A 20,380-nucleotide genomic window follows, 5' to 3' on the forward strand; every position below is an offset into this window, starting at 1 on the left:
ACTTTGTGTATCCCTTTGTGTTCTTAGATGGTACATTAGTAAGCTCAACATTCAAAAACACTTATCTGTCAGAAGAGAACAGTCAGAAGAGAACAGGAAAAAAACAAAGACACTCAAGTCTCAGATATGGTTTATTTTGATGCACCAGTATTTCTTTCTTATTTTTTTGTCTTAAAAAGCAGCCCTTTTTTTTTTGGGAAAATGAACATACTTGAGATATAAAACAAATACATATGTAGTGTATCAATTAAACTTGTTTTCCTGGACTATGAGCAAAATAAGAAATGATGTATTTCTGCATAGAAACATCTTTGGTCTCTGTACATTAATGAAATGTTTGCTTTGTTAGTTCTGATTTACCATGTATTTTAATCACATACCAATCAAATATTTCAAAATTATTTGTTATTAATCTGTAGCATCATGATCAATGGATGACTAAAATGAACTTTTGATTTGTTAGCGCCCTCTACAGGCTGTATAAACCAATGACAATTTAGTGCAGTATGCTTGTGTACTACATTATATTTTAGAAGGATCTTTTGACAGTACACCATGATAATCCATCCAAAACTTACAAAATAATTAAACCCTTGAATGTTTCCAGAAATAAACAAAAAACATCACCACAGGGAAGGATAATCAACCATCTTTCATATCATTAAGGCCAATTGTACTTATTTAGTGCAAACACTATAGAAAATAATTTGTAGATAATTGGGATATCTTTAGCTGCACTTAGATAATAAATACCTTAGTCTTTACATGTTACAATATCTAACAGATCTCTGTGTACTTAAAGGGACATTATACCCTAAAATTGTCAAAAGCTGTCACTTGCAGTGCATGTCAGAGACTAAAAGATCTAAAATAAAATAACCATATGGAATAAGAACACACAATGTCTACATGGGTTAATATCAGGTCCTGTTACAGATCAATACTAAATAAATACAGACAGTAAAACATCAAACACCAAGTATTAAAGTTAAAGTTACACTGTGTACAAACGTAGTGCCCAAACTTACACTATGGTGAGCAAACACCAGGTTATGCTGATGGTTTTTGTCGTTGCCTTCAGTGAGCCTGTACACGCAACTGACCCCCCCCTGAGAGTACACCAGAGACACTAGTATGTACTCAGCTTTAGATACTTCAAAGCCAACGTTACCATGGAATAATGCCCCTGTAACAGCATGAACACACTAACAAGGAAAGGGGTATCAATGGCAAATAAAAATACATTATTTGATCCCAGTTTACACTCTCACCAGATGTAAATCATTGTAGTTACTCTGGTACGTACACACACACACACTCACCGGAAGTACTACTGTTGTCAAGCTTATTTGATCATATTCTCTGGCTGACTGCATGTGACTTGAAGGCTTCAAACTTCACAGTCCATTTTTACATATTAGCACAGAGCTGTATTAGCCAACATGAACAACAAAAACAAATTAAATAACTATACATTAACATTTTAGCATCATCAGAAAGATTCTTTTCTTCAATAATATATTAATTTGTACTATAAACACATTTTTCTCAACTCAAATCCCTTAAAAAAACATCTCAGTATTACAGGGTTTACCATCAACATCAAGCACCGTCTGTTAGATTGTAATGTTGCTGTTAGGGTTGTTTTTGTATCCCCTGTCCACCAAAGAGCCCTAAGGGCTGTTATAGTCTGCACGGGTTGGCTAGGCTACATGTTCACACAGTGATCTGTAAGGAAGGTGAATACTGCATCATGATGCATACTGCATGGAGCACAGGGACGGTCTAGACTACACCATATTAAAACACACAAATTTTAATTTCTTAAAACCGGGGTAGGAAGGGAGGAGTCTCCTTTATCATTATCATCATCATCTTCATCAGGGTCTTCTGTTTAGGGAGTATGGCTTCTGATTTAAATGTCCAGACGGGCACATTGTTGGTTCATTAAATAAACATCAATGGCTTGTATTTCTCTGATAGAGGCAAGGATGGGAAACCTTCTGTTCCATCTCTCTGGGAAGGCCAGTTTCAGCCATGGCAAGTTTAGATTAGTTGCTTCATCCTCTCAAGTCCCTACACCTCTGTGCAATTGCAAAAATCTGAGGCTTGGGTGAATCTCATGAATCTCCACATTAAAATGGTGCCTTCACACACATTCAAAGCCACCAACACAAGATAAAGTCAAAAATAATTTACAAAGATGTTTGTACTAGTTTGCAATTGAACAGGAGTGCAGAATTTTCCAACTTAGTTTTAACACTTTAGAAAGAATGCTACAGTATGTTAATGTCCAAAATAAGGACATATATGGTCTGGGGTTTGGATTATTACTGATCCGCTACACTGCACTCTGATGACAAAGTATTACAAATTTCCCTGACTTGTACAAGTGATGCGATTCTCAAGAAATGGGGACCAAAGTAAGTCAAAAGATAAAAGGAAACAAAAGTTTCAAAAGTGTACGTGACCACCTGATCCTGTTGCACTCCTCTTGTTCCATGTCCTCCACCTGCAGTTAGTTGCCTGATGTTGAGAGGCCAGTAGCCAGGGTGGTGATATTCCCCCAAGCACAGAACAGTTGTGGGGGCCAACTGAGGTAGTCGTGAGCCTTTTGTGGAACCTTCCTGAACTAATCCTCTTCTTGAAAACTACCAGGATGCACAGCATGTTCCCCACACATGCAGCTGGCATTTAAGTTCCACTCATACTCTGTTGGGTCAGTTCCACACACAGAGGATGAAGCCAGCCAGGAGAGGGACCAGGTTCAACAATAGCAGCCAGAGAGTCACCACCAGGCTGGAAGAACTGGAGCAAGGGTCTGGAAGAAAGGATGACACCATTTTACTACACAGCTCACCATCATCTGCAGTTCATTCAGTCTGTATGCGTGTAGGTGTGTATGAGATAGACTGCAGCATGGATGACAAAGAGGAGGGGTGGACTGACCAATAGGAAGTGTCCTGGTGGTGGTATTGAGAGGCGGGAACTGGTGTGGGAGTAAACAATTAGGGCAGAAATCTGAGCAGGCCGGACAGATTAGCTCGCCGTTGTAGACCCAATCGTTGATGAGCACGCTAACACTGAGCACCTGACCTTTACGGACACACTGGAAGGGCATGTCTTGAACCCACAAAATCAGCCCCAGGCTTGAACACGACATCTGAAACACAAAACAGACACACGTGTTGTTAGACGTCCAGGTTTACATGGTCGGCAGATGGGGTTAGGAGATGCAAAGTCTTTGTTAAGGTTGGACCTTGTAACAACCGCTGCCCCAGTCAGGATGGGTCATGGTGCGAGTGCACTGCTCCATGATGAAGGCTCTTCTCTGGTACACACACACAGAATCAGGCCCGTATTGCTCCGCACCGTAGTTCCTCCACCAGTCTAAAAACAAACAAACAAGGCAGGAGCAGCTCAACAACAGGAAAAAGGGCAAAGCAGTAAGTTTATAGATAACCACAGAAAAAAAAAAAAAAAGAAAAAAAACAGAATAAGAGCCACAAAAAAAAATCCCCAGGTAGACAGACAGACAAGGGTTACAAGAGACAGGTGGACCAGATGGTTACTGACCGGGTTGGTTCTCCTGGATGCGGCAGTGGGAGTTGCGCTGGTATTCCCCACTGAGGTGCCACCTGAACTCCTGGCTGAAGGGACAGTAGTCAGCGATCTCCACAGCACCTCCGTAAGAGGACTGTTCCCCAGCTGGGACATCTGGGATCTGGTCAAAGTACTAACCAGACAGACCAGAGGCAGCAACGGATAAGAAAGAATACAGAAAATATGGATAAGTAAAACAAAATTACATATACACATACATACACATATATATATATATATATATATATTTATTTTTTACCTTTCACAACACTTTGGTTAACAGTAGTATGTGTCTTTGTGCACTGTGTGGTTTTACCTGGTAGTCCATGGGAAGATCCTGGGAGTATTTCTGGAGGTTGCAGACAGCCACAGCCAGCTGGTCCTGTCGACAGGTGAGCTTGAGGGGCGTGGCTCGCACCGTGTCACAGTAGGGCGTCACAGGATGTCGACTGGCGTACACACAGAAAAAAACAGTTTAAACTTGTTTCAGACGCAAACTTATCAAAGACAGTATGCGTGCTCCCATGTGTGTTTGAGGAGGTAGTCAACTTGCCTCTGGCGCTGTTTATCCATCCAGAACTTGCAGCTCTTCATGACGAAATCACAGCCCAGCCCCCTGCCCCAGTCCAGCCTCTCAGCCATGCTGTAGTTGGCTCTGTACCAGCTTAGCACGCACACACAATAAAACACATGAGCAACAGTAAAAAAGCATTTAGCATTCCAGCATTTTCTCTTCTAGGGAGACAGCAGACCTACCCAGTGTCCTCCATGATGGCCAAGGTAATTCTAGAGAAGACCCGGTTCTGAGTGTGAGATCCAGTCATTGCTTCGTTCTAGTGAAAACACGGGCAGTTGAAAACAGCAGCATTCGCAACAATCCATCCCTCAGACTAATACATTCTTCCAGTACATCTCCACTCAGTCCTCCTCACTCACAATGGCGGAGAGGTCTCACCTCCAGCAATCTCTTTTCCCAGTGATTGAGTTCTGTCCCCATACCCCCCTGGTTCTCAAGCTCCATTCCTTCTAGAATGGGACACCCAAAATGGCTCCGTGCCTCCTCCTTAGAACAACACTCAGAATCAGGATACACACAAAGTACACATCGTACACAACAAACCGAAACACTGTGTACATAAAACGTACAACAACAAAAATCGAATGTTACAAACACACACTTACCACAACGCGTGGGGTCACCAACACATGCACTTCATGACGAACCATCTCCCCATTTCGGATGTCCCAAAGACGAGTCACCCTCCGTATGACTGCATTGCTCCACTGGTATAACCCCAATCTAACACACAGTGGAGGGAAAAAGTTTTACAATTCTCTCTAGGGGAACAAAAATAATTCCTGAAAAATGGAATGTCCTGGGAGCAGCAACGGCGACTGACATTTCCCATTAAATCCTGCGAGGCTGTGAGACTAACCGACACACACACAGTCCAACATATCAACACATCATCCACCATTGTCATTCATTAAATGGTCCATTTAGCTACAGCATATTTAGTCATTTTTAAGAGGGTTGATATCTGACACAAATGCAGTGTGACAAAACGAGTTACCTACAAATTTGGTGAAAAACTGTGCAACTGAAACGACAAACAAGCAGTCAATAAGTCATGATCAAATTTCTCACGTCTCGTTGAAGGCTGGCAGTCCACTGGCAAACCTTGGGGTCAAGGGTTTCCCATTGTCATCATGATAGAAGGCAAACAGTCCCGCTGAAAAGCCCTGTGGAATCGACAAGGGGCACATCCACCAGTGAACCGCAGCACACAGCATTCTCAATTACATTTAACTTCCCATTTAGCCCCAGTTGACCCATGGTGTAGACTGAATTAATTAAACTAGTTTCGATATGTAACGTGGGTACTGTTCAAATACCTTAATTTAGAAAGAGTACTTACCAGGGCATGTATGATCTCATGTTTAACGGTGGACAACATGCCCTCAAACTCCTGAGGCTGGGGGGAGATCATGTTAGGACACAGGTTGGCGTACCCAGCAATTGGCCTGAGAAACACAGAGAGAGAGAGATACAGGGACATTTAGATTTTCACTTAATCATTAGGGTCACAAATCCAGATCCAGTAACCAAATGTTATTCACTAATAAAAATAAAAAGGACATTTACTTTTGTACGTTTATGTTGACATAAAACCTTAAATAAAATATGGATATTGTAAGAAATTGGGCTAAAGGTTGGAGGTGTGTGCCACTTATGGCACTCCCAATCCCAGGCCTGATGGCTCTTACCTGTCCAGCTCAGCCTCCAGCTGACAGTAGGCAGCGTAGGCTACAATGTTCTCCTGACCACATCTCTCAGTGGTCACCCCGCTCACATAAAGGACAAAGTCAGACCCCGTCACTCCAGGTCCGTCTGCTGGGCCTGTGGGACCACAGGACTTGCCTGTTGCACTGCACACCTTGCATTGCTGGGATTTACAGACTAGTATTAGACAACACGGGAGTACAACGGCACTTAGGAATGCTTGGCTGGACTTGATGCAAGTTTCCTCCAGGATCACAATGACTCTTATTGAGAGACTTGTTGCTCTTGTTGGTTAGTTGTAACGGGCACTTATATATGCACTGATGTGGGAAAGCAAATTGCAGTGCATCATATCTGGAACTCACTTGTAAATGATCCTCAGGTACGATGACAGGTCCGCACTTTGTGACCTCAGCACACGACCCCTGGCAGTAGCGATGAGGGTCATCTCTCTTCCGCAGATACTGATTGGTTGCACATTGTCTGTACAGGAACATGAAGACAGACATCACTACCCACAATCAGCTAAACAGTGTTGGTGGTAGGCTTAATTTATTGATTATCATCTTGAGAAGAGCAAAATATGAATCTTTAACCTCTCAATCATGTATTATTTTTATGCTTGTATAATGCATTTTATACTTATTGTTAATGTATGAAGGACTGACAGAAGAAGTGAATGACTACCTGCTCAATAACACTGGACCCACTTGCCGGCGCACTTGAAAAGCTCTCTGGAGGTAATCAATAGCTTGAGGAAAAAGTTTATCCTAAAAGTGACAAGAAAACCAGTTTGACATCTGCCAAGTTAACTGTAGGCTAATGCAGAAAACGAATAAACCATTTGTAGTGTGTTATATGGGTGCAACTGATGTCCTTCTGCCATAGTTCAGCCACAGTACGCACACAAAACATACCTTCACAAGGCTTCTTTTATCTGCATCTAAACTGAGAGACACATACATACATAATAAGAGGTTTAGATAAGGAGCATGAATACGCACATTTAACTGAGCTGATAAGATTTATTATGTTAACATATCATTACTAAGACAAAACAGTTGTCATTATCTAACTGACACTTACTTGTCTACGCTGAAATCATAAATTATTTGAATTTTCAACTGTGGATCAGACGAGCTTCTCTTAGTCAACCTCTCAGATCTCAGATGCACTTTATGGACAACCTGCAAGAGGATACCGTGTTACACCTTAGAATAAGTAGCTAGCTAGCTGTAATGGACGAGAAGGTTGAACGGTTAGTTTATTAAATCTTGTCGCACGAGCGTGGGTCATGGCGTCAACATAAGCACTTTGCAAGACAGTCTGTCGACCTCAGAGCACCTAGAAGATAAAGCTAGCAGCACTTGTATCTAACTAAACAATACCTCGTCTAGGTTGTGAGAGTGTGAAACTGAGAGAACCTTGTGAGCGCATGTTAGGTAGCTTGACAGCTATTGTTAAAATTAACAAATATTTTAACTGGAGAAACAGTTAAGCGTTTTAAATACAGACGAGACCAATGATGTAACCTAGTTAGCTACATACAACTTGTCTGCATTAATTATCTAACTACGGTAGCTTAATTAGCCGCTGATCCAGTGATTCGGAAAAGTCGGCAGCTGGCTAGTTGGATTTAAAAGGTAGCTAGTGCTAGCTAGGCTAGCTGGATAGAGAGCCACGGTAATGAAAACACTTGAAACTTACCTCAGCCGGAGATGGGACTTGATGCTTGCATGTGCTGTGACTATGCACAAACAGGAACAACAGAGACAATATGCCGATTCGACTGAGTGGCCCAAAAAGAATCCAAAAGTAGCTCAACCTCGTCCCCATCGTATGTCAGCCACAGTTGCTGAGCGCGCGACGCTGCCACCAATCGTGATTCGACACTTGGTTCTTTCATTGCTAGCTAACTAGCTACATGCTTAATAAATTGGGGAATGAGTCAGCCTTCTGTGCATCATTTACTGATTGCAAATATTGATGACAATGTGAATTTTGATCATTGCGTCAACTGCACAAATCAAAGCTACTTGACAGCCTAGCTACCTATGACCAGAGTCTGATCAGACTGAAGCTAAAGCCAGGCAACTGGAACTCCAGGATGTCGACCCAGAGTTGCCAGATTTTTAGTAACCCCCGTGTTGCTGCCTCCCTTCTACTTACGGTGTTGAAAATACCTATATATCAGAAACCTCTTTTCAGTCACTGATTGCAACAGTCAATGTTTTTTGGGGGGGCAACATGTTCACTTTATTGTATGCCAGACAAGCAAGGCAATCGTATTATAGTTTAAGACTCAGAGGCAGTTTAGGGAAAGGAATAATATTGCTGAAATCGTCAGTTTTAGATGAGCTACTTGAAAAACATCGGAGAGGCAGAAGAGCAGGAGTCACTGATCCACCGCCTGTATAATGAAATCCAATATAATAATGTAAGACAACTGTATTTAGATAAAATGCCAATTGGAGGTTTTATTTTCTAGCAAAGAGTGGGCACTGTACAAGAGTTTGTGACAGTATTTTAATAGCAATGTTTACCTGAGCCAAAACATTGATCCACTCTGGTGCTGAGTAGAAAAACAGCATGCCTGTGTCCTTCCTCAGGACCATAACATTCTCATTTTCAAACTCCAACATCTCATGTTCACTACTCACAACGTATATCTGTGGGTAAATTAGTAAAGTAAACACAATTTTCTAATGATGGTTCCTGTTGGGAAATGTATTGTGACATATTACTCTCATACTTACAAGTGAGATCTTTTTATATTCACGTTTGGGTAGTTGTTTAGGCAATGAACAATTACAATGGCCTTCAGGACCACTTTCACCCCTCACTCCTCTGATTCCTGGAATTGCATACACTAAAGGAAGACAGAAACAACCAATCGCCTATATTGCCTCGATTATCATGATTATTTTACATAAAAATAAATGTTTCAGCAACAAACAGCGACATAATACAGCACAATAAGCATTATGGTCCAAGAAAGCACCTAACCTTGTCCTGGTGCACCTGGTGACCCAGTGGTGCCTGGCAGTCCCATCGTCCCCATGAATCCTTGAGGCCCTGGTGGACCGCGATAACCCTTTGTTCCCTGAGAACACGTTTGAAATCGTATAAGTAAAAGTTTCGATAGTTTGGTGGATGTACTGTTTTGTTACACTTTTACAAAGAGCAGCTAAGTGGTCTATAGAACAGAGGTCCAAGTAGCAAAGCATCAGTCTATCATAAACCAAAGGTCAAAAACCTAATCTGATGAAAATGGTTTTCCTGCGAGAAAATTCAACATTTCTTTTAGAGCTGCATGGCATGGTGGCCAAGTGGCAAGGCATCGGTCTCGTAAACCGAAGATCATGGGTTCAACCCCCATCCGTGCCTTTCTTTCGTAGTTGTCAATTGCTGAAAACACGTGTTGGTTTTGTGAGTGGCTCTGCATTGTTTGTCGAAAAGGGTTTTCCTGGGAGTAATATAAACATGTCTGATGGAAAAGTCAACATTTCTGAGAGAGCTGTAGGGCATGGTGGCCAAGTGGCAAGGCGTTGGTCTCGTAAACCAAAGATCATGGGTTCAACCCCCATCCGTGCCTTTAATTCTAAGTTGTCAATTACTGAAATAACTGGTTGGTTTTGTGAGTAGCTTTGTCATTTGTTGAAAAGGGTTTCCAGCAAAAAAAAACTAAATTCCTATTAGAGCTGCAGGGCATGGTGGCCAAGTGGCAAGGCGTCAGTCTCGCAAACCGAAGATCATGGGTTCAACCTGTAGTCGAAAAAATAGTCTAAGTTTTTAACCAATATCAAAAAGTAAAACCGCACGGAAACGGCAGCAAAGTTTGATGCAAAGTGTTTATTTGAATCTAACACAAAGGATTGATTCCAACAAACGCGAGTAGACCCCGGAGTCTGACTCCAACTTTTCTCTGGACATTTGCTTATATATTTTTCCTCCATTATTTTATGCTATTTTATCATTGGTACATTATATGTGGTCACAGATTCATGTATGCATTTTCATACTCGGTTGGTCCATTTTCACAGAATTTGCATAGTATGGACTTTCCCTAACTTTCTCCCATCCAGTGCCCACGTGGGGCTTTGCAGCCCAGCTGCACGGTCATAAAGAGTTTAAGGACATAAATATGTCCCCTGATGTCTGGCGCTTGTATCTGGGCCTTGTAGTCTTTCATGGGAGAGGCCTACACACACTTCTCTCTGTTGCTCTCAAACTCTATCTATCTGGTCTTCCACATTTGGCCTCTATGTCTTCTATGTTTTAGTGGTAATACTAATCAGTCAACAGCTTTGCATCTGGTTTTCAATAATATAGCATGTAAAAGTAAAAAGGTGATTAAGAGGTTCATTCTCAATCTTATAATCTATAATCATTTCAACTTCATAATTACAGCAGTGTGATGTTTTTTCCACTACAAACCCCCATCCGTGCCTTTCTTTCGTAGTTGTCAATTGCTGAAAACACATGTTGGTTTTGTGAGTGGCTCTGCATTGTTTGTCGAAAAGGGTTTTCCTGGGAGTAATATAAACATGTCTGATGGAGCTGCGGGGCATGGTGGCCAAGTGGCAAGGCGTCGGTCTCGTAAACCGAAGATCATGGGTTCAATCCCCATCCGTGCCTTAAATTCTTAGTTGTCAATTACTGAAACAACCGATTGGTTTTGTGAATACCTCTTCCTCATTTGTCGAAAAGGGTTTTCCTGGGAGAAAAGTCAACATTTCTGATAGAGCTGCAGGGCATGGTGGCCAAGTGGCAAGGCGTAGGTCTCGTAAACCGAAGATCATGGGTTCAACCCCCATCCGTGCCTTCCTTTCGTAGTTGTCAATTGCTGAACCCAGGTTTTGTGAGTAGCTCAGTCATCTGTTGAAAAGGGTTTTCCAGCAAGAACACTCCAAGTTTCTGACAGCTGCAAGGCAAGGTTTTTTACATCTTAGTTGTCAGTTACTGAAACAACCGACTGGTTTAGTGAGTAGTTGTGTCATTTGTTGAAAATGGTTTCCTGCAAGAAAAATCTAAATTCCTATTAGAGCTGCAGGGCATGGTGGCCAAGTGGGAAGGTGTCGGTCTCGTAAACTGAAGATCATGGGTTCAATCCCCATCCGTGCCTTTAATTCTTAGTTGTCAATTACTGAAACAACCGATTGGTTTTGTGAATACCTCTTCCTCATTTGTCGAAAAGGGTTTTCCTGGGAGAAAAGTCAACATTTCTGATAGAGCTGCAGGGCATGGTGGCCAAGAGGCAAGGCGTCGGTCTCGTAAACAGAAGATCATGGGTTCAACCCCCATCCGTGCCTTCCTTTCGTAGTTGTCAATTGCTGAACCCAGGTTTTGTGAGTAGCTCAGTCGTCTGTTGAAAAGGGTTTTCCAGCAAGAACACTCCAAGTTTCTGACAGCTGCAAGGCATGGTGGCCAAGTGGCAAGGCGTCGGTCTCGTAAACCGAAGATCATGGGTTCAATCCCCATCCGTGCCTTAAATTCTTAGTTGTCAATTACTGAAACAACCGATTGGTTTTGTGAATACCTCTTCCTCATTTGTCGAAAAGGGTTTTCCTGGGAGAAAAGTCAACATTTCTGATAGAGCTGCAGGGCATGGTGGCCAAGTGGCAAGGCGTCGGTCTCGTAAACCGAAGATCATGGGTTCAACCCCCATCCGTGCCTTCCTTTTGCAGTTGTCAATTGCTGAACCCAGGTTTTGTGAGTAGCTCAGTCATCTGTTGAAAAGGGTTTTCCAGCAAGAACACTCCAAGTTTCTGACAGCTGCAAGGCATGGTGGCCAAGTGGCAAGGTGTCGGTCTCGTAAACCGAAGATCATGGGTTCAATCCCCATCCGTGCCTTTAATTCTTAGTTGTCAATTACTGAAACAACCGATTGGTTTTGTGAATACCTCTTCCTCATTTGTCGAAAAGGGTTTTCCTGGGAGAAAAGTCAACATTTCTGATAGAGCTGCAGGGCATGGTGGCCAAGAGGCAAGGCGTCGGTCTCGTAAACCGAAGATCATGGGTTCAACCCCCATCCGTGCCTTCCTTTCGTAGTTGTCAATTGCTGAACCCAGGTTTTGTGAGAAGCTGAGTCATCTGTTGAAAAGGGTTTTTTCCAGCAAGAACACTCCAAGTTTCTGACAGCTGCAAGGGCATGGTGGCCAAGTGGCAAGGCGTCGGTCTCGTAAACCGAAGATCATGGGTTCAACCCCCATCCGTGCCTTTACATCTTAGTTGTCAGTTACTGAAACAACCGACTGGTTTAGTGAGTAGTTGTGTCATTTGTTGAAAATGGTTTCCTGCAAGAAAAATCTAAATTCCTATTAGAGCTGCAGGGCATGGTGGCCAAGTGGGAAGGTGTCGGTCTCGTAAACTGAAGATCATGGGTTCAATCCCCATCCGTGCCTTTAATTCTTAGTTGTCAATTACTGAAACAACCGATTGGTTTTGTGAATACCTCTTCCTCATTTGTCGAAAAGGGTTTTCCTGGGAGAAAAGTCAACATTTCTGATAGAGCTGCAGGGCATGGTGGCCAAGAGGCAAGGCGTCGGTCTCGTAAACAGAAGATCATGGGTTCAACCCCCATCCGTGCCTTCCTTTCGTAGTTGTCAATTGCTGAACCCAGGTTTTGTGAGTAGCTCAGTCGTCTGTTGAAAAGGGTTTTCCAGCAAGAACACTCCAAGTTTCTGACAGCTGCAAGGCATGGTGGCCAAGTGGCAAGGCGTCGGTCTCGTAAACCGAAGATCATGGGTTCAATCCCCATCCGTGCCTTAAATTCTTAGTTGTCAATTACTGAAACAACCGATTGGTTTTGTGAATACCTCTTCCTCATTTGTCGAAAAGGGTTTTCCTGGGAGAAAAGTCAACATTTCTGATAGAGCTGCAGGGCATGGTGGCCAAGTGGCAAGGCGTCGGTCTCGTAAACCGAAGATCATGGGTTCAACCCCCATCCGTGCCTTCCTTTTGCAGTTGTCAATTGCTGAACCCAGGTTTTGTGAGTAGCTCAGTCATCTGTTGAAAAGGGTTTTCCAGCAAGAACACTCCAAGTTTCTGACAGCTGCAAGGCATGGTGGCCAAGTGGCAAGGTGTCGGTCTCGTAAACCGAAGATCATGGGTTCAATCCCCATCCGTGCCTTTAATTCTTAGTTGTCAATTACTGAAACAACCGATTGGTTTTGTGAATACCTCTTCCTCATTTGTCGAAAAGGGTTTTCCTGGGAGAAAAGTCAACATTTCTGATAGAGCTGCAGGGCATGGTGGCCAAGAGGCAAGGCGTAGGTCTCGTAAACCGAAGATCATGGGTTCAACCCCCATCCGTGCCTTCCTTTCGTAGTTGTCAATTGCTGAACCCAGGTTTTGTGAGTAGCTGAGTCATCTGTTGAAAAGGGTTTTTTCCAGCAAGAACACTCCAAGTTTCTGACAGCTGCAAGGGCATGGTGGCCAAGTGGCAAGGCGTCGGTCTCGTAAACCGAAGATCATGGGTTCAACCCCCATCCGTGCCTTTACATCTTAGTTGTCAGTTACTGAAACAACCGACTGGTTTAGTGAGTAGTTGTGTCATTTGTTGAAAATGGTTTCCTGCAAGAAAAATCTAAATTCCTATTAGAGCTGCAGGGCATGGTGGCCAAGTGGCAAGGTGTCGGTCTCGTAAACTGAAGATCATGGGTTCAATCCCCATCCGTGCCTTTAATTCTTAGTTGTCAATTACTGAAACAACCGATTGGTTTTGTGAATACCTCTTCCTCATTTGTCGAAAAGGGTTTTCCTGGGAGAAAAGTCAACATTTCTGATAGAGCTGCAGGGCATGGTGGCCAAGAGGCAAGGCGTCGGTCTCGTAAACAGAAGATCATGGGTTCAACCCCCATCCGTGCCTTCCTTTCGTAGTTGTCAATTGCTGAACCCAGGTTTTGTGAGCAGCTCAGTCATCTGTTGAAAAGGGTTTTCCAGCAAGAACACTCCAAGTTTCTGACAGCTGCAAGGCATGGTGGCCAAGTGGCAAGGTGTCGGTCTCGTAAACCGAAGATCATGGGTTCAATCCCCATCCGTGCCTTTAATTCTTAGTTGTCAATTACTGAAACAACCGATTGGTTTTGTGAATACCTCTTCCTCATTTGTCGAAAAGGGTTTTCCTGGGAGAAAAGTCAACATTTCTGATAGAGCTGCAGGGCATGGTGGCCAAGAGGCAAGGCGTCGGTCTCGTAAACCGAAGATCATGGGTTCAACCCCCATCCGTGCCTTCCTTTCGTAGTTGTCAATTGCTGAACCCAGGTTTTGTGAGAAGCTGAGTCATCTGTTGAAAAGGGTTTTTTCCAGCAAGAACACTCCAAGTTTCTGACAGCTGCAAGGGCATGGTGGCCAAGTGGCAAGGCGTCGGTCTCGTAAACCAAAGATCATGGGTTCAACCCCCATCCGTGCCTTTACATCTTAGTTGTCAGTTACTGAAACAACCGACTGGTTTAGTGAGTAGTTGTGTCATTTGTTGAAAATGGTTTCCTGCAAGAAAAATCTAAATTCCTATTAGAGCTGCAGGGCATGGTGGCCAAGTGGGAAGGTGTCGGTCTCGTAAACTGAAGATCATGGGTTCAATCCCCATCCGTGCCTTTAATTCTTAGTTGTCAATTACTGAAACAACCGATTGGTTTTGTGAATACCTCTTCCTCATTTGTCGAAAAGGGTTTTCCTGGGAGAAAAGTCAACATTTCTGATAGAGCTGCAGGGCATGGTGGCCAAGAGGCAAGGCGTCGGTCTCGTAAACAGAAGATCATGGGTTCAACCCCCATCCGTGCCTTCCTTTCGTAGTTGTCAATTGCTGAACCCAGGTTTTGTGAGTAGCTCAGTCGTCTGTTGAAAAGGGTTTTCCAGCAAGAACACTCCAAGTTTCTGACAGCTGCAAGGCATGGTGGCCAAGTGGCAAGGCGTCGGTCTCGTAAACCGAAGATCATGGGTTCAATCCCCATCCGTGCCTTAAATTCTTAGTTGTCAATTACTGAAATAACCGATTGGTTTTGTGAATACCTCTTCCTCATTTGTCGAAAAGGGTTTTCCTGGGAGAAAAGTCAACATTTCTGATAGAGCTGCAGGGCATGGTGGCCAAGTGGCAAGGCGTCGGTCTCGTAAACCGAAGATCATGGGTTCAACCCCCATCCGTGCCTTCCTTTTGCAGTTGTCAATTGCTGAACCCAGGTTTTGTGAGTAGCTCAGTCATCTGTTGAAAAGGGTTTTCCAGCAAGAACACTCCAAGTTTCTGACAGCTGCAAGGCATGGTGGCCAAGTGGCAAGGTGTCGGTCTCGTAAACCGAAGATCATGGGTTCAATCCCCATCCGTGCCTTTAATTCTTAGTTGTCAATTACTGAAACAACCGATTGGTTTTGTGAATACCTCTTCCTCATTTGTCGAAAAGGGTTTTCCTGGGAGAAAAGTCAACATTTCTGATAGAGCTGCAGGGCATGGTGGCCAAGAGGCAAGGCGTAGGTCTCGTAAACCGAAGATCATGGGTTCAACCCCCATCCGTGCCTTCCTTTCGTAGTTGTCAATTTCTGAACCCAGGTTTTGTGAGTAGCTGAGTCATCTGTTGAAAAGGGTTTTTTCCAGCAAGAACACTCCAAGTTTCTGACAGCTGCAAGGGCATGGTGGCCAAGTGGCAAGGCGTCGGTCTCGTAAACCGAAGATCATGGGTTCAACCCCCATCCGTGCCTTTACATCTTAGTTGTCAGTTACTGAAACAACCGACTGGTTTAGTGAGTAGTTGTGTCATTTGTTGAAAATGGTTTCCTGCAAGAAAAATCTAAATTCCTATTAGAGCTGCAGGGCATGGTGGCCAAGTGGGAAGGTGTCGGTCTCGTAAACTGAAGATCATGGGTTCAATCCCCATCCGTGCCTTTAATTCTTAGTTGTCAATTACTGAAACAACCGATTGGTTTTGTGAATACCTCTTCCTCATTTGTCGAAAAGGGTTTTCCTGGGAGAAAAGTCAACATTTCTGATAGAGCTGCAGGGCATGGTGGCCAAGAGGCAAGGCGTCGGTCTCGTAAACAGAAGATCATGGGTTCAACCCCCATCCGTGCCTTCCTTTCGTAGTTGTCAATTGCTGAACCCAGGTTTTGTGAGTAGCTCAGTCGTCTGTTGAAAAGGGTTTTCCAGCAAGAACACTCCAAGTTTCTGACAGCTGCAAGGCATGGTGGCCAAGTGGCAAGGCGTCGGTCTCGTAAACCGAAGATCATGGGTTCAATCCCCATCCGTGCCTTAAATTCTTAGTTGTCAATTACTGAAACAACCGATTGGTTTTGTGAATACCTCTTCCTCATTTGTCGAAAAGGGTTTTCCTGGGAGAAAAGTCAACATTTCTGATAGAGCTGCAGGGCATGGTGGCCAAGTGGCAAGGCGTCGGTCTCGTAAACCGAAGATCATGGGTTCAACCCCCATCCGTGCCTTCCTTTTGCAGTTGTCAATTGCTGAACCCAGGTTTTGTGAGTAGCTCAGTCATCTGTTGAAAAGGGTTTTCCAGCAAGAACACTCCAAGTTTCTGACAGCTGCAAGGCATGGTGGCCAAGTGGCAAGGTGTCGGTCTCGTAAACCGAAGATCATGGGTTCAATCCCCATCCGTGCCTTTAATTCTTAGTTGTCAATTACTGAAACAACCGATTGGTTTTGTGAATACCTCTTCCTCATTTGTCGAAAAGGGTTTTCCTGGGAGAAAAGTCAACATTTCTGATAGAGCTGCAGGGCATGGTGGCCAAGAGGCAAGGCGTAGGTCTCGTAAACCGAAGATCATGGGTTCAACCCCCATCCGTGCCTTCCTTTCGTAGTTGTCAATTGCTGAACCCAGGTTTTGTGAGTAGCTGAGTCATCTGTTGAAAAGGGTTTTTTCCAGCAAGAACACTCCAAGTTTCTGACAGCTGCAAGGGCATGGTGGCCAAGTGGCAAGGCGTCGGTCTCGTAAACCGAAGATCATGGGTTCAACCCCCATCCGTGCCTTTACATCTTAGTTGTCAGTTACTGAAACAACCGACTGGTTTAGTGAGTAGTTGTGTCATTTGTTGAAAATGGTTTCCTGCAAGAAAAATCTAAATTCCTATTAGAGCTGCAGGGCATGGTGGCCAAGTGGCAAGGTGTCGGTCTCGTAAACTGAAGATCATGGGTTCAATCCCCATCCGTGCCTTTAATTCTTAGTTGTCAATTACTGAAACAACCGATTGGTTTTGTGAATACCTCTTCCTCATTTGTCGAAAAGGGTTTTCCTGGGAGAAAAGTCAACATTTCTGATAGAGCTGCAGGGCATGGTGGCCAAGAGGCAAGGCGTCGGTCTCGTAAACAGAAGATCATGGGTTCAACCCCCATCCGTGCCTTCCTTTCGTAGTTGTCAATTGCTGACCCCAGGTTTTGTGAGCAGCTCAGTCATCTGTTGAAAAGGGTTTTCCAGCAAGAACACTCCAAGTTTCTGACAGCTGCAAGGCATGGTGGCCAAGTGGCAAGGTGTCGGTCTCGTAAACCGAAGATCATGGGTTCAATCCCCATCCGTGCCTTTAATTCTTAGTTGTCAATTACTGAAACAACCGATTGGTTTTGTGAATACCTCTTCCTCATTTGTCGAAAAGGGTTTTCCTGGGAGAAAAGTCAACATTTCTGATAGAGCTGCAGGGCATGGTGGCCAAGAGGCAAGGCGTCGGTCTCGTAAACCGAAGATCATGGGTTCAACCCCCATCCGTGCCTTCCTTTCGTAGTTGTCAATTGCTGACCCCAGGTTTTGTGAGCAGCTCAGTCATCTGTTGAAAAGGGTTTTCCAGCAAGAACACTCCAAGTTTCTGACAGCTGCAAGGCATGGTGGCCAAGTGGCAAGGTGTCGGTCTCGTAAACCGAAGATCATGGGTTCAATCCCCATCCGTGCCTTTAATTCTTAGTTGTCAATTACTGAAACAACCGATTGGTTTTGTGAATACCTCTTCCTCATTTGTCGAAAAGGGTTTTCCTGGGAGAAAAGTCAACATTTCTGATAGAGCTGCAGGGCATGGTGGCCAAGAGGCAAGGCGTCGGTCTCGTAAACCGAAGATCATGGGTTCAACCCCCATCCGTGCCTTCCTTTCGTAGTTGTCAATTGCTGAACCCAGGTTTTGTGAGAAGCTGAGTCATCTGTTGAAAAGGGTTTTTTCCAGCAAGAACACTCCAAGTTTCTGACAGCTGCAAGGGCATGGTGGCCAAGTGGCAAGGCGTCGGTCTCGTAAACCAAAGATCATGGGTTCAACCCCCATCCGTGCCTTTACATCTTAGTTGTCAGTTACTGAAACAACCGACTGGTTTAGTGAGTAGTTGTGTCATTTGTTGAAAATGGTTTCCTGCAAGAAAAATCTAAATTCCTATTAGAGCTGCAGGGCATGGTGGCCAAGTGGGAAGGTGTCGGTCTCGTAAACTGAAGATCATGGGTTCAATCCCCATCCGTGCCTTTAATTCTTAGTTGTCAATTACTGAAACAACCGATTGGTTTTGTGAATACCTCTTCCTCATTTGTCGAAAAGGGTTTTCCTGGGAGAAAAGTCAACATTTCTGATAGAGCTGCAGGGCATGGTGGCCAAGAGGCAAGGCGTCGGTCTCGTAAACAGAAGATCATGGGTTCAACCCCCATCCGTGCCTTCCTTTCGTAGTTGTCAATTGCTGAACCCAGGTTTTGTGAGTAGCTCAGTCGTCTGTTGAAAAGGGTTTTCCAGCAAGAACACTCCAAGTTTCTGACAGCTGCAAGGCATGGTGGCCAAGTGGCAAGGCGTCGGTCTCGTAAACCGAAGATCATGGGTTCAATCCCCATCCGTGCCTTAAATTCTTAGTTGTCAATTACTGAAATAACCGATTGGTTTTGTGAATACCTCTTCCTCATTTGTCGAAAAGGGTTTTCCTGGGAGAAAAGTCAACATTTCTGATAGAGCTGCAGGGCATGGTGGCCAAGTGGCAAGGCGTCGGTCTCGTAAACCGAAGATCATGGGTTCAACCCCCATCCGTGCCTTCCTTTTGCAGTTGTCAATTGCTGAACCCAGGTTTTGTGAGTAGCTCAGTCATCTGTTGAAAAGGGTTTTCCAGCAAGAACACTCCAAGTTTCTGACAGCTGCAAGGCATGGTGGCCAAGTGGCAAGGTGTCGGTCTCGTAAACCGAAGATCATGGGTTCAATCCCCATCCGTGCCTTTAATTCTTAGTTGTCAATTACTGAAACAACCGATTGGTTTTGTGAATACCTCTTCCTCATTTGTCGAAAAGGGTTTTCCTGGGAGAAAAGTCAACATTTCTGATAGAGCTGCAGGGCATGGTGGCCAAGAGGCAAGGCGTCGGTCTCGTAAACCGAAGATCATGGGTTCAACCCCCATCCGTGCCTTCCTTTCGTAGTTGTCAATTGCTGAACCCAGGTTTTGTGAGAAGCTGAGTCATCTGTTGAAAAGGGTTTTTTCCAGCAAGAACACTCCAAGTTTCTGACAGCTGCAAGGGCATGGTGGCCAAGTGGCAAGGCGTCGGTCTCGTAAACCGAAGATCATGGGTTCAACCCCCATCCGTGCCTTTACATCTTAGTTGTCAGTTACTGAAACAACCGACTGGTTTAGTGAGTAGTTGTGTCATTTGTTGAAAATGGTTTCCTGCAAGAAAAATCTAAATTCCTATTAGAGCTGCAGGGCATGGTGGCCAAGTGGGAAGGTGTCGGTCTCGTAAACTGAAGATCATGGGTTCAATCCCCATCCGTGCCTTTAATTCTTAGTTGTCAATTACTGAAACAACCGATTGGTTTTGTGAATACCTCTTCCTCATTTGTCGAAAAGGGTTTTCCTGGGAGAAAAGTCAACATTTCTGATAGAGCTGCAGGGCATGGTGGCCAAGAGGCAAGGCGTCGGTCTCGTAAACAGAAGATCATGGGTTCAACCCCCATCCGTGCCTTCCTTTCGTAGTTGTCAATTGCTGACCCCAGGTTTTGTGAGCAGCTCAGTCATCTGTTGAAAAGGGTTTTCCAGCAAGAACACTCCAAGTTTCTGACAGCTGCAAGGCATGGTGGCCAAGTGGCAAGGTGTCGGTCTCGTAAACCGAAGATCATGGGTTCAATCCCCATCCGTGCCTTTAATTCTTAGTTGTCAATTACTGAAACAACCGATTGGTTTTGTGAATACCTCTTCCTCATTTGTCGAAAAGGGTTTTCCTGGGAGAAAAGTCAACATTTCTGATAGAGCTGCAGGGCATGGTGGCCAAGAGGCAAGGCGTCGGTCTCGTAAACCGAAGATCATGGGTTCAACCCCCATCCGTGCCTTCCTTTCGTAGTTGTCAATTGCTGACCCCAGGTTTTGTGAGCAGCTCAGTCATCTGTTGAAAAGGGTTTTCCAGCAAGAACACTCCAAGTTTCTGACAGCTGCAAGGCATGGTGGCCAAGTGGCAAGGTGTCGGTCTCGTAAACCGAAGATCATGGGTTCAATCCCCATCCGTGCCTTTAATTCTTAGTTGTCAATTACTGAAACAACCGATTGGTTTTGTGAATACC

General features: G+C 44.3%; 2 protein-coding genes and 53 non-coding genes across 55 annotated transcripts in view; 53 read left to right on the top strand and 2 right to left on the bottom strand.

Annotated features, from left to right (window-relative positions):
• Positions 1-113: 113 nt before the first annotated feature.
• Positions 114-7,959, bottom strand: lmln (leishmanolysin-like (metallopeptidase M8 family)). The gene is made up of 17 exons (XM_084688318.1): positions 7,595-7,959; positions 6,974-7,074; positions 6,805-6,835; positions 6,575-6,657; positions 6,253-6,370; positions 5,872-6,050; positions 5,523-5,628; positions 5,252-5,346; positions 4,786-4,903; positions 4,559-4,666; positions 4,360-4,436; positions 4,157-4,267; positions 3,920-4,052; positions 3,577-3,736; positions 3,260-3,390; positions 2,950-3,163; positions 114-2,821 (listed from the first exon to the last, which is right to left on the bottom strand). Exons 1-17 carry the CDS (start codon positions 7,721-7,723, stop codon positions 2,721-2,723), a joined length of 1,995 nt encoding a protein of 664 aa, XP_084544444.1. The 5' UTR covers positions 7,724-7,959; the 3' UTR covers positions 114-2,720.
• Positions 7,960-8,107: 148 nt separating this feature from the next.
• The window catches only part of LOC146233793 (uncharacterized), a 39,513-nt gene continuing 27,240 nt past the window's right edge, over positions 8,108-20,380 (bottom strand). Inside the window, exons 12-15 of the mRNA XM_084688321.1 lie at positions 8,894-8,990; positions 8,644-8,756; positions 8,431-8,556; positions 8,108-8,297 (exon numbers count right to left, since the gene is read on the bottom strand). Coding sequence (XP_084544447.1) covers positions 8,283-8,297; positions 8,431-8,556; positions 8,644-8,756; positions 8,894-8,990 — 351 coding nt within the window. The 3' untranslated portion in view covers positions 8,108-8,282. The remainder of the gene's footprint in view (positions 8,298-8,430; positions 8,557-8,643; positions 8,757-8,893; positions 8,991-20,380) is intronic.
• Positions 9,203-9,274, top strand: trnat-cgu (transfer RNA threonine (anticodon CGU)). The gene has a single exon. It is a non-coding gene; the product is annotated as a tRNA-Thr (tRNA).
• trnat-cgu (transfer RNA threonine (anticodon CGU)) lies at positions 9,411-9,482 on the top strand. Its single transcript has one exon. It is a non-coding gene; the product is annotated as a tRNA-Thr (tRNA).
• On the top strand, positions 10,454-10,525 carry trnat-cgu (transfer RNA threonine (anticodon CGU)). The gene has a single exon. It is a non-coding gene; the product is annotated as a tRNA-Thr (tRNA).
• Positions 10,641-10,712, top strand: trnat-cgu (transfer RNA threonine (anticodon CGU)). The gene has a single exon. It is a non-coding gene; the product is annotated as a tRNA-Thr (tRNA).
• trnat-cgu (transfer RNA threonine (anticodon CGU)) lies at positions 10,941-11,012 on the top strand. Its single transcript has one exon. It is a non-coding gene; the product is annotated as a tRNA-Thr (tRNA).
• Positions 11,128-11,199, top strand: trnat-cgu (transfer RNA threonine (anticodon CGU)). Its single transcript has one exon. It is a non-coding gene; the product is annotated as a tRNA-Thr (tRNA).
• Positions 11,305-11,376, top strand: trnat-cgu (transfer RNA threonine (anticodon CGU)). Its single transcript has one exon. It is a non-coding gene; the product is annotated as a tRNA-Thr (tRNA).
• Positions 11,492-11,563, top strand: trnat-cgu (transfer RNA threonine (anticodon CGU)). The gene has a single exon. It is a non-coding gene; the product is annotated as a tRNA-Thr (tRNA).
• On the top strand, positions 11,669-11,740 carry trnat-cgu (transfer RNA threonine (anticodon CGU)). Its single transcript has one exon. It is a non-coding gene; the product is annotated as a tRNA-Thr (tRNA).
• trnat-cgu (transfer RNA threonine (anticodon CGU)) lies at positions 11,856-11,927 on the top strand. Its single transcript has one exon. It is a non-coding gene; the product is annotated as a tRNA-Thr (tRNA).
• On the top strand, positions 12,036-12,107 carry trnat-cgu (transfer RNA threonine (anticodon CGU)). The gene has a single exon. It is a non-coding gene; the product is annotated as a tRNA-Thr (tRNA).
• Positions 12,220-12,291, top strand: trnat-cgu (transfer RNA threonine (anticodon CGU)). Its single transcript has one exon. It is a non-coding gene; the product is annotated as a tRNA-Thr (tRNA).
• trnat-cgu (transfer RNA threonine (anticodon CGU)) lies at positions 12,407-12,478 on the top strand. Its single transcript has one exon. It is a non-coding gene; the product is annotated as a tRNA-Thr (tRNA).
• trnat-cgu (transfer RNA threonine (anticodon CGU)) lies at positions 12,584-12,655 on the top strand. Its single transcript has one exon. It is a non-coding gene; the product is annotated as a tRNA-Thr (tRNA).
• Positions 12,771-12,842, top strand: trnat-cgu (transfer RNA threonine (anticodon CGU)). Its single transcript has one exon. It is a non-coding gene; the product is annotated as a tRNA-Thr (tRNA).
• On the top strand, positions 12,948-13,019 carry trnat-cgu (transfer RNA threonine (anticodon CGU)). Its single transcript has one exon. It is a non-coding gene; the product is annotated as a tRNA-Thr (tRNA).
• Positions 13,315-13,386, top strand: trnat-cgu (transfer RNA threonine (anticodon CGU)). Its single transcript has one exon. It is a non-coding gene; the product is annotated as a tRNA-Thr (tRNA).
• trnat-cgu (transfer RNA threonine (anticodon CGU)) lies at positions 13,499-13,570 on the top strand. The gene has a single exon. It is a non-coding gene; the product is annotated as a tRNA-Thr (tRNA).
• On the top strand, positions 13,686-13,757 carry trnat-cgu (transfer RNA threonine (anticodon CGU)). Its single transcript has one exon. It is a non-coding gene; the product is annotated as a tRNA-Thr (tRNA).
• Positions 13,863-13,934, top strand: trnat-cgu (transfer RNA threonine (anticodon CGU)). Its single transcript has one exon. It is a non-coding gene; the product is annotated as a tRNA-Thr (tRNA).
• Positions 14,050-14,121, top strand: trnat-cgu (transfer RNA threonine (anticodon CGU)). The gene has a single exon. It is a non-coding gene; the product is annotated as a tRNA-Thr (tRNA).
• Positions 14,230-14,301, top strand: trnat-cgu (transfer RNA threonine (anticodon CGU)). Its single transcript has one exon. It is a non-coding gene; the product is annotated as a tRNA-Thr (tRNA).
• On the top strand, positions 14,414-14,485 carry trnat-cgu (transfer RNA threonine (anticodon CGU)). Its single transcript has one exon. It is a non-coding gene; the product is annotated as a tRNA-Thr (tRNA).
• On the top strand, positions 14,601-14,672 carry trnat-cgu (transfer RNA threonine (anticodon CGU)). Its single transcript has one exon. It is a non-coding gene; the product is annotated as a tRNA-Thr (tRNA).
• On the top strand, positions 14,778-14,849 carry trnat-cgu (transfer RNA threonine (anticodon CGU)). The gene has a single exon. It is a non-coding gene; the product is annotated as a tRNA-Thr (tRNA).
• Positions 14,965-15,036, top strand: trnat-cgu (transfer RNA threonine (anticodon CGU)). Its single transcript has one exon. It is a non-coding gene; the product is annotated as a tRNA-Thr (tRNA).
• Positions 15,142-15,213, top strand: trnat-cgu (transfer RNA threonine (anticodon CGU)). Its single transcript has one exon. It is a non-coding gene; the product is annotated as a tRNA-Thr (tRNA).
• trnat-cgu (transfer RNA threonine (anticodon CGU)) lies at positions 15,509-15,580 on the top strand. The gene has a single exon. It is a non-coding gene; the product is annotated as a tRNA-Thr (tRNA).
• On the top strand, positions 15,693-15,764 carry trnat-cgu (transfer RNA threonine (anticodon CGU)). Its single transcript has one exon. It is a non-coding gene; the product is annotated as a tRNA-Thr (tRNA).
• On the top strand, positions 15,880-15,951 carry trnat-cgu (transfer RNA threonine (anticodon CGU)). The gene has a single exon. It is a non-coding gene; the product is annotated as a tRNA-Thr (tRNA).
• trnat-cgu (transfer RNA threonine (anticodon CGU)) lies at positions 16,057-16,128 on the top strand. Its single transcript has one exon. It is a non-coding gene; the product is annotated as a tRNA-Thr (tRNA).
• Positions 16,244-16,315, top strand: trnat-cgu (transfer RNA threonine (anticodon CGU)). The gene has a single exon. It is a non-coding gene; the product is annotated as a tRNA-Thr (tRNA).
• Positions 16,421-16,492, top strand: trnat-cgu (transfer RNA threonine (anticodon CGU)). Its single transcript has one exon. It is a non-coding gene; the product is annotated as a tRNA-Thr (tRNA).
• On the top strand, positions 16,788-16,859 carry trnat-cgu (transfer RNA threonine (anticodon CGU)). The gene has a single exon. It is a non-coding gene; the product is annotated as a tRNA-Thr (tRNA).
• On the top strand, positions 16,972-17,043 carry trnat-cgu (transfer RNA threonine (anticodon CGU)). The gene has a single exon. It is a non-coding gene; the product is annotated as a tRNA-Thr (tRNA).
• trnat-cgu (transfer RNA threonine (anticodon CGU)) lies at positions 17,159-17,230 on the top strand. Its single transcript has one exon. It is a non-coding gene; the product is annotated as a tRNA-Thr (tRNA).
• On the top strand, positions 17,336-17,407 carry trnat-cgu (transfer RNA threonine (anticodon CGU)). Its single transcript has one exon. It is a non-coding gene; the product is annotated as a tRNA-Thr (tRNA).
• Positions 17,523-17,594, top strand: trnat-cgu (transfer RNA threonine (anticodon CGU)). The gene has a single exon. It is a non-coding gene; the product is annotated as a tRNA-Thr (tRNA).
• trnat-cgu (transfer RNA threonine (anticodon CGU)) lies at positions 17,700-17,771 on the top strand. Its single transcript has one exon. It is a non-coding gene; the product is annotated as a tRNA-Thr (tRNA).
• Positions 17,887-17,958, top strand: trnat-cgu (transfer RNA threonine (anticodon CGU)). The gene has a single exon. It is a non-coding gene; the product is annotated as a tRNA-Thr (tRNA).
• trnat-cgu (transfer RNA threonine (anticodon CGU)) lies at positions 18,067-18,138 on the top strand. The gene has a single exon. It is a non-coding gene; the product is annotated as a tRNA-Thr (tRNA).
• Positions 18,251-18,322, top strand: trnat-cgu (transfer RNA threonine (anticodon CGU)). Its single transcript has one exon. It is a non-coding gene; the product is annotated as a tRNA-Thr (tRNA).
• On the top strand, positions 18,438-18,509 carry trnat-cgu (transfer RNA threonine (anticodon CGU)). Its single transcript has one exon. It is a non-coding gene; the product is annotated as a tRNA-Thr (tRNA).
• Positions 18,615-18,686, top strand: trnat-cgu (transfer RNA threonine (anticodon CGU)). Its single transcript has one exon. It is a non-coding gene; the product is annotated as a tRNA-Thr (tRNA).
• On the top strand, positions 18,802-18,873 carry trnat-cgu (transfer RNA threonine (anticodon CGU)). Its single transcript has one exon. It is a non-coding gene; the product is annotated as a tRNA-Thr (tRNA).
• On the top strand, positions 18,979-19,050 carry trnat-cgu (transfer RNA threonine (anticodon CGU)). Its single transcript has one exon. It is a non-coding gene; the product is annotated as a tRNA-Thr (tRNA).
• Positions 19,166-19,237, top strand: trnat-cgu (transfer RNA threonine (anticodon CGU)). Its single transcript has one exon. It is a non-coding gene; the product is annotated as a tRNA-Thr (tRNA).
• trnat-cgu (transfer RNA threonine (anticodon CGU)) lies at positions 19,346-19,417 on the top strand. The gene has a single exon. It is a non-coding gene; the product is annotated as a tRNA-Thr (tRNA).
• On the top strand, positions 19,530-19,601 carry trnat-cgu (transfer RNA threonine (anticodon CGU)). The gene has a single exon. It is a non-coding gene; the product is annotated as a tRNA-Thr (tRNA).
• trnat-cgu (transfer RNA threonine (anticodon CGU)) lies at positions 19,717-19,788 on the top strand. The gene has a single exon. It is a non-coding gene; the product is annotated as a tRNA-Thr (tRNA).
• On the top strand, positions 19,894-19,965 carry trnat-cgu (transfer RNA threonine (anticodon CGU)). The gene has a single exon. It is a non-coding gene; the product is annotated as a tRNA-Thr (tRNA).
• On the top strand, positions 20,081-20,152 carry trnat-cgu (transfer RNA threonine (anticodon CGU)). Its single transcript has one exon. It is a non-coding gene; the product is annotated as a tRNA-Thr (tRNA).
• On the top strand, positions 20,258-20,329 carry trnat-cgu (transfer RNA threonine (anticodon CGU)). The gene has a single exon. It is a non-coding gene; the product is annotated as a tRNA-Thr (tRNA).

Source organism: Hypomesus nipponensis, chromosome 23 (assembly GCF_054491055.1).
Source record: "Hypomesus nipponensis isolate SF chromosome 23, ASM5449105v1, whole genome shotgun sequence".
Lineage (NCBI taxonomy): Eukaryota > Metazoa > Chordata > Actinopteri > Osmeriformes > Osmeridae > Hypomesus > Hypomesus nipponensis.

Coding starts and splice junctions, on each gene's coding strand:
- lmln (XM_084688318.1), bottom strand. CDS start 7,723: ATGGGGACGAGGTTGAGCTACTTTTGGATTCTTTTTGGGCCACTCAGT. Junction 3,737..3,919: donor ATCTTCCCATGGACTACCAG/GTAAAACCACAC, acceptor CTGTCTGGTTAG/TACTTTGACCAGATCCCAGA. Junction 3,164..3,259: donor GGGGCAGCGGTTGTTACAAG/GTCCAACCTTAA, acceptor TTTGTGTTTCAG/ATGTCGTGTTCAAGCCTGGG.